This window comes from Oncorhynchus mykiss, chromosome 18 (assembly GCF_013265735.2).
Source record: "Oncorhynchus mykiss isolate Arlee chromosome 18, USDA_OmykA_1.1, whole genome shotgun sequence".
NCBI lineage: Eukaryota > Metazoa > Chordata > Actinopteri > Salmoniformes > Salmonidae > Oncorhynchus > Oncorhynchus mykiss.
The window spans coordinates 6806779-6815449 of NC_048582.1; the positions used below are offsets into that span (position 1 = coordinate 6806779).

The 8671-nt window shown below is 43.7% G+C and overlaps 1 protein-coding gene across 2 annotated transcripts; it reads left to right on the forward strand.

Annotated features, from left to right (window-relative positions):
• The first annotated feature begins 500 nt into the window (after window positions 1-500).
• On the forward strand, window positions 501-8629 carry syap1 (synapse associated protein 1). Of its 2 annotated transcripts, NM_001160536.2 has the most exon segments (10): window positions 1147-1450; window positions 1628-1746; window positions 1911-1977; window positions 6235-6308; window positions 6470-6609; window positions 6967-7118; window positions 7267-7328; window positions 7475-7628; window positions 8036-8165; window positions 8540-8629. In NM_001160536.2, coding segments are annotated over 9 exon segments (1104 nt in total). In that variant the 5' UTR covers window positions 1147-1242; the 3' UTR covers window positions 8164-8165; window positions 8540-8629.
• Window positions 8630-8671: the final 42 nt, after the last annotated feature.

Below are 8671 nucleotides of genomic sequence, written 5' to 3' on the forward strand. Positions count from 1 at the left end.
GGAAGCCCAGTGGCCCGCAGTGGGAGAAATAAGATGGAACTCGATGGATTTTGGCCGAGATCCTTCACATTTTCTCATCGACTAAACGTTTGATCTCAGTACAGTTTTCTGTTCCCAAAACTAGAATCTGTTACGAACAGAGTGAACTAAGTTTTGTAGACTTTACCAAAGTAAAAAAAAAATATTGCGTTGTTTAGAATGAGTGTGAAGGCGAATTGAGTTATTGCAGAAGTGCACTTTACAGAGTAGGCGTTCCCTAATGGAAATATGCAAATTCGTGCTAGAACGCGCCAATAGAATCTCTCTAGCTCGTGGTTGGCTCTGCCCACCCACCTTGCTTGTTCTGCCCACTAGAGTAATTTGTTCCCGTTTGAAACGACAGGCTGTGGTCTATCTTGGTTAAAGTATAAATACGATTTTATTGAGCCGCTCGGACCTCGGAAATCTCCGACTTCGGAGCGTTCAAGCAGAGACACTTTCGAGGAGATGGAAAACCGCCGCGTGGTGCATTCTGGGTGATTCTGGGAGAAGGAGCGTTCTCCTTCAAATAGTGAATGGGAGTTAATTGGGCGCTAGCGCAAAAAACAAACATTAGCATTAATTTCGTCAAAAATAAGTACAACATGCTACTATTTTACAAGATGTGAGATAATTAACTTGTTCTCTGTAATATCATATAGCTTTGGAATCATGCTATTACGTACTCTAATATCTCTGGTTCAAGACAACCGCAAACTCGAGAAAAAAACAAGCCCCGACCTGAAGATCCCTGACTTCATGATTTGACATCGTTTTTTCCGAGTTCCCAGTTTTGTTGAAAGCACCAATACTTCCTCATTTGTTTCGTATCACTGTCTAACTAACCAATGAAAAGGGACATCACTGTCACCTGTTGGTGTGGAATGAGAAGTAGTGAATAAAATACAAAAAATACAGTGGGACAGCTTGGAGAGTTATCTGGCAAAGCGGTCCATTTTTTTCTTCTTCTTAAATAACACACTGTTGTTCGAATCCCACATTTGATCTGATAGCGATACTGTTACAAAACGATATAGATGCTAACATTTCCCAGATGTAACAGTAGGCGGCAGTAATGCGCACGTTGTTTATTTATTATGAAGAAGAACAAGAATCGCACCGTTTCCTGGTGACGTAAACACAGAACCATGAAGGTAAAATTCTAAGCACTTAGTTTTACAATCGATTTTCTATCATAGTTACAACCGAAAGACACCGGCGAAAATGTTCAAAGGGTGGGGAACGTGGCTGGGTATAGAGAACACCTCGACGACAGAGGAGAGCGAAGTGGCCGACGTTGCTGTGGAGGAGAAAATCGTTCAAGACCAAAATGAAGTAAACAAACAACACGAACCTCCAGCAACAGAAGAACTGGGGCAGGAGGACGGAGACACCGTCCAACTCATCTCTCAGCAAGCTAAAGGATTCGGTGGTAAGGAAGATTCTAGATGGTTTCATTTATATTCATGTGAAAAGTGATTTAACAGACTAATACTGATTATGTAGGCCTAAGAGACAACAATACATTGTTTGCCTGCCAAAACTTGAATGACAATGCCATCTGAAGCTGAGAATTGATCCAGGTTTTATATCCCTGCTACATATGCAGGCTTAATATTCAACTTTGCCAGCAATGCTACCAAGAAGATCTCCAACTCTGTGGCAGAGACCGCACACACCATCAAGAAGAGCGTGGAAGAAGGGAACATAGATGGAATTTTTGACAAGGTGCATGGCATGCTAAACTGAATCGTGTTTGACAAGGAGGGTGTTTTAGTGTTAGCATCGGTTGCTATGTAACATCCCTCTGGTGTTAGCTCAAAACCGCTGATTTCTTGAAGCTTTGAGGTTTCTGTCTTGTAACATCACATGTCTGTGTTTCTGTTTTCCAGACTATTTTGGGGGATTTCAAAAAAGAACAGGACAAATTTGTCCAAGAAAAGAAAGCTAAGAAATCAGGTCAGTGTGGAGACATAACATCATACCCACTTGAGATTAGCTTACCTTCCACTCCTTGTACTCGGTGTCCTCAAATCAACATTTGTCACGTGCACAGCAAGGTTATTATTTAGTGTTTTTATATTAGTTTCTATTCATTTTCAGATTTTTATTTGACATTTGGTTTATTTATTTAGTTTTCAGATCCACTTGATTCGTTTTTATTTGGTTTATGTTTTATGAAAATATTAATATTTTCGTTATCATATGATTTTGTTTTAGTGTTAGGGACAGCCTGTGCATGGGAGGCTAGTAGCCTGTGTGTGTATATGTATAGTTGTTTTGTTTTTGGGGATGTCACTTCCTGCCACTGGGGGGGGGGGCAGTAATAGGTTTAAAGGAAGACTCAGCGAGATGACGTAGATCAGTGGTTTCCAAACTTTTTATAGTCCCGTACCCCTTCAAACATTCAACCTCCAGCTGCGTACCCCCTCTAGCAGCAGGGTCAGCGCACTCTCAAATGTTGTATTTTGCCATCATTGAAAGCCTGCCACACACACTATACAATACATTTATTAAACATAAGAATGGGTGTGAGTGAGTTTGTCATCACAACCTGGCCCGTGGGAAGTGACAAAGAGCTCTTATAGGACCAGGGCACAAATAATAATAATCAATCATTTTGCTCTTTATTTAACCATCTTACATATAAAACCTTATTTGTTAATCAAAATTGTGAATAACTCACCACAGGTTAATGAGAAGGATGTGCTTGAAAGGATGCACATAACTGCAATGTTGGGTTGTATTGGAGAGAGCAGTTTTAAATAATTTTCAACACAGCCAGTATTTCGTTTTCATGCTAGTGAGGGCCGAGAATCCACTCTCACATAGGTACATGGTTGCAAAGAGCATAACAGCACGATTTGCCAAGGCAGGATACTCTGGGCACAGCCCAATCCAGAAATCTGGCAGTGGCTTCTGATTAAATTACATTTTCACAGAACCGCTTATTTCAATTTCGATGAGGCTCTCCTGATCAGTAAGTGGACTGGAGGCAGGGCATGTTAGTGGACTGGAGGCAGGGCATGTAAGTGGACTGGAGGCAGGGCATGTAAGTGGACTGGAGGCAGGGCATGTTAGTGGACTGGAGGCAGGGCATGTAAGTGGACTGGAGGCAGGGCATGTAAGTGGACTGGAGGCAGGGCATGTAAGTGGACTGGAGGCAGGGCATGTTAGTGGACTGGAGGCAGGGCATGTTAGTGGACTGGAGGCAGGGCATGTAAGTGGACTGGAGGCAGGGCATGTAAGTGGACTGGAGGCAGGGCATGTTAGTGGACTGGAGGCAGGGCATGTTAGTGGACTGGAGGCAGGGCATGTTAGTGGACTGGAGGCAGGGCATGTTAGTGGACTGGAGGCAGGGCATGTAAGTGGACTGGAGGCAGGGCATGTAAGTGGACTGGAGGCAGGGCATGTAAGTGGACTGGAGGCAGGGCATGTAAGTGGACTGGAGGCAGGGCATGTAAGTGGACTGGAGGCAGGGCATGTTAGTGGACTGGAGGCAGGGCATGTTAGTGGACTGGAGGCAGGGCATGTTAGTGGACTGGAGGCAGGGCATGTAAGTGGACTGGAGGCAGGGCATGTAAGTGGACTGGAGGCAGGGCATGTAAGTGGACTGGAGGCAGGGCATGTAAGTGGACTGGAGGCAGGGCATGTAAGTGGACTGGAGGCAGGGCATGTAAGTGGACTGGAGGCAGGGCATGTAAGTGGACTGGAGGCAGGGCATGTAAGTGGACTGGAGGCAGGGCATGTAAGTGGACTGGAGGCAGGGCATGTAAGTGGACTGGAGGCAGGGCATGTAAGTGGACTGGAGGCAGGGCATGTAAGTGGACTGGAGGCAGGGCATGTAAGTGGACTGGAGGCAGGGCATGTAAGTGGACTGGAGGCAGGGCATGTTAGTGGACTGGAGGCAGGGCATGTTAGTGGACTGGAGGCAGGGCATGTTAGTGGACTGGAGGCAGGGCATGTTAGTGGACTGGAGGCAGGGCATGTTAGTGGACTGGAGGCAGGGCATGTTAGTGGACTGGAGGCAGGGCATGTTAGTGGACTGGAGGCAGGGCATGTAAGTGGACTGGAGGCAGGGCATGTAAGTGGACTGGAGGCAGGGCATGTTAGTGGACTGGAGGCAGGGCATGTTAGTGGACTGGAGGCAGGGCATGTTAGTGGACTGGAGGCAGGGCATGTTAGTGGACTGGAGGCAGGGCATGTTAGTGGACTGGAGGCAAGGCATGCAAGTGGACTGGAGGCAGGGCATGCTAGTGGACTGGAGGCAGGGCATGCTAGTGGACTGGAGGCAGGGCATGCTAGTGGACTGGAGGCAGGGCATGCTAGTGGACTGGAGGCAGGGCATGTTAGTGGACTGGAGGCAGGGCATGTAAGTGGACTGGAGGCAGGGCATGTAAGTGGACTGGAGGCAGGGCATGTAAGTGGACTGGAGGCAGGGCATGTAAGTGGACTGGAGGAAGGGCATGTAAGGGATAACGAATCCAGTTGTTTCGGTCATCCGTTTCAGGAAAGTACCTGCGTAATTGTAGTTATCATATTCAATGGTCCAACATCCCTGTCTATTGTTCGGTGCTTTCCCGGGTAAGGGGGCAGTAGCTCTTCGGCTGCATCAGAATCACAACTGTCAGTGTCCGTGCTAGCTGGGCTAACAACAAATGTAGAATTACTGATGCTAGCATTGGATGTGCTTGTGGAAGCAGAACAACTTGTGTAGGACTGTTGGTAGTGTCTCTGGGCCTTACTTTTTAAAAACCACTTATCCATTTTCGAGCAAACGGAATGAGCAGCAGCTACATAAGGACAGTTAGTGGAATTCCTGTGAGAGAGTAACGGTTAATGTGATTGGATGAGTAACGGTTAATGTGATTGGATGTTAATTATTTGACTAAGCTACCTGTATTTGACATCGTGTTATTTCGCTGAACATTAGATTGTTTAATTTTATTTTTGGCAGTGAAACGAGGCTACTCAGGCGAGAAAAAACCCTCACCCAACTGTATAGCCCCGTTGGAAAATAAATTGACTGTTTGAAAATGTGAAGAAAATAAATATATATATATATTTTTTTAAAATGTGAACCACGTTTTTATTTGGCGTACCCCGGTTTGGGAATGCCTGACGTCGATCATATGTATCCAACTCATCACACGGAGGGCCGAGTGTCTGCGGGGTTTCGCTCCTCTCTTGTACTTGATTGATGAATTATGGTCACTGATTTAGTTTTAAAAAAAACCCTCACCTGGTTGTTTAGGTCTAAATTGAAAGGAAAAACCAAAAACCAGCAGACACTAGGCCTTCCATGGAATGAGTTTGACACCCCTGACGTAGATGCACAAAGTAAACAGTAGTAGTGGGTCAATTTCCGCAACAACCAGGAGAGTTGAAACGGGTTTGCTAATTATTTTATTTCAGTTTACTAAATAGTTTTTTCATGATTCGTTTTTAGTTAACTAGTTAAATCATGACAGGACACAACAGGTGTAAACAGTCAAGTGAAATGCTTACTTTCAAGCTCTTTCTCAACAATGCCGTATTCTATATCAAGGTAAAGAAATAGAAAAGTGTCAAATTCAGAATAGATTCTTAAAACCAAAAGGGAACAGAACCGATGCTAAGTCAGGTCAGGTAACACAATAAATAAAACCCACAGGAGAATGTACTCTACAGGCCAGTACCAGCACCATATCAATGTGCAGGGATACTGCTGATAAATGACAGAGTAGAATGTTAGCTAAACAGACTGGCAACCAGACTATCTTGAGATGATATACCAGTAAACATGATCATAGTTATACATATATACATACATATATACATACATACATACAGTGGGGCAAAAAAGTATTTAGTCAGCCACCAATTGTGCAAGTTCTCCCACTTAAAAAGATGAGAGAGGCCTGTAATTTTCATCATAGGTACACTTCAACTATGACAGACAAAATGAGAAGAAAAAAAATCCAGAAAATCACATTAATTTGCAAATAAATTCATAAAAAAATCCTACAATGTGATTTTCTGGATTTTTTTTCTCATTTTGTCCGTCATAGTTGAAGTGTACCTATGATGAAAATTACAGGCCTCATCTTTTTAAGTGGGAGAACTTGCACAATTGGTGGCTGACTAAATACTCTTTTGCCCCACTGTATATACATACATGCATATATACATATATACATGGTGGAACTAAAATGGTTTCTTCTTGTTCCCCTCCAGACACAGCTGTACCACCATGGGTTGGCTACAGTGAGGAGGAAACTATGCAGCAACAGATCCTGGCTTTGTCCGCTGTTAGTAGCACTTCTAACATTGTCTGTCCACATTGTGCACTTAAGAGTTTGTGATTTGATTCCATCCAATTGGATCTCATCACTGTCAGAGTGCATTGTGTTGATTGTACCTTTTCAATTTGATTTAAATTTATCACAACTTTATTGATCTGTTATTCCAGGACAGGAGGAACTTCCTGAGAGACCCACCAGCTGGAGTTCAGTTCCAGTTCGACTCTGAGCAGATGTATCCTATCGCCATGGTGATGCTGCAGGAAGATGAGCTACTGAACAGGATGCGCTTCGACCTGGTCCCCAAACAGTCAGCAGACAGCCATTACAAATCTAATGCATTACAAATCCATTATTGCACTTCAAACATGCCTCGATTCAACTCAGAATTATTTACAGATAGAGATTGCAGGCATAAAGTTGGCCTGTTGGCTAATGTTGGATGATGCCAGTCCTGTCCATTGATAAGCCTCTTAGAAACAGCCAGATTGCTGCATTCAATTGAAAAAGAATGGTGAGCTATCGCTCAATCAGACTGGTTCACAAAGCTTTGACCAGCCATTGAAATTGGAAGAACTGTACACGTGTTTCCATCCATGTCAAGTTATCGATTAACCCTTCAGTATATGTGTATGTTACTTACCAATTCAATGCTCTGTATGTTTAGAGTGAAGGAGGATGTGTTCTGGAGGAACTACTTCTACCGTGTGTCCCTGATAAAGCAGTCGGCCCAGCTCACGGCCCTGGCAGCACAGCAGCAGGCTGTAGACCACAGAGAGGAGCAGAAGACCATCAGCCCGGAGGGTGTCAGCCTCACAGGTAATTCAGTTTGTGTGATCCTGACACGCCCCTAACTAAAAACACTGCATTGGTGTTATGTGCAAAGCAGAGCAATTGGTGAACTACTGTCAAGCAACAGTTTATAGCCTAACTTCTGTTTCATGTTGTTGTTGCTGTTGTCATGCAGAAAATACCATCAGACCAAAAACACCTCCAGTATCCATTAGTGACATTCCCAAGAGTGGAGAGGTGAGTCAATGTTTTGTTTTTCTGAAGAAAAGTCAGCCCCTTTGAATAATTCTGTGCACGTCGATATATAGACCACTGAAATACTGTGTAAATATCAAGTCAAATGTATGAAATGGTCTGGATTCTCTTTTAATGTTGTTAAATAGCAGGAGGAAGAGGAGAATGAGATCTCTACCAGCCCTGGGGTCTCTGAGTTTGTGAGCGATGCCTTTGACTCCTGTAACATCGACCATGAAGACCTGAGGAAAGAGATGGAACAGCTGGTGCTGGACAAGAAGGAGGACGCTGCAACTCCAGAGGGTCAGTTCTAGAACTATTAGATCATATCTAGAGAAACAAACAACCAGCAAGAACTCCAGAGGGTCAGTTCTAGAACTATTAGATCATATCTAGAGTAACAAACAACCAGCAAGAACTTCAGAGGGTCAGTTCTAGAACAATTAGATCATATCTAGAGTAACAAACAACCAGCAAGAACTTCAGAGGGTCAGTTCTAGAACAATTAGATCATATCTAGAGTAACAAACAACCAGCAAGAACTCCAGAGTTCTATTGGTTGATTTCACTGGAACCTGGAAAGGGCTTGGATTTAATATAATGGCTCCGGTGGTAGAGCTGGATGTTGAATTAGAGGAGAGTGAATGACATGTTTAGTTGTTTTCTCTTCAGTCTGTAGCATTGATCTCATAATGCTGTTATTTGTTCAGAGGAGACAGCGGACTGGGAGAAGGAACTCCAGGCAGAGTTACAGGAGTATGAGGTGGTGACGGAGGCAGACAACAAAGATGACAACTGGGATAAAGAGATCGAGAAGATGCTTCAGTCGGACGAGTAGAGGTGACCGACCCGCCTTGCTTCAGTCTAGTATCTCTGATATGAGAGAGAGCACCACGAAGGATCAGAAACCATGACCTTGGTCTAGTCTAGACCATAGAAATAGAATGGTATAGAAAGGAAGGGAACCGCTGCATACAAACCATTAACCGTTTGTTTCAGCACACTCTAGAATGGGAACATCTATGGGGTGAATTCTGATCTGGTGGTGGTCAGGTGTTGAAATACTGTATAATATACATTTTCTGTCTGTACAGTGTAGTGGCTGGCTGTCATTTTAGCTGTGAACGTTTATGGCCGACGAGGCAACTGACATATTGCATATTGTTCTTTCTTCTCTATTCTGCTATTTTTCTTTTTCTAGAATTATTTTGCAGTTGGGATGTGTGCGTCTATCCAAATAAATACTTGTTTCTGTGCTACTCAAATCCTGCTTTCAGTTTTTCCCTAATAAATATACTTCTTTCCAATTGTCTAAATGTCTTTCCTTAATGAAAATTACAGACATA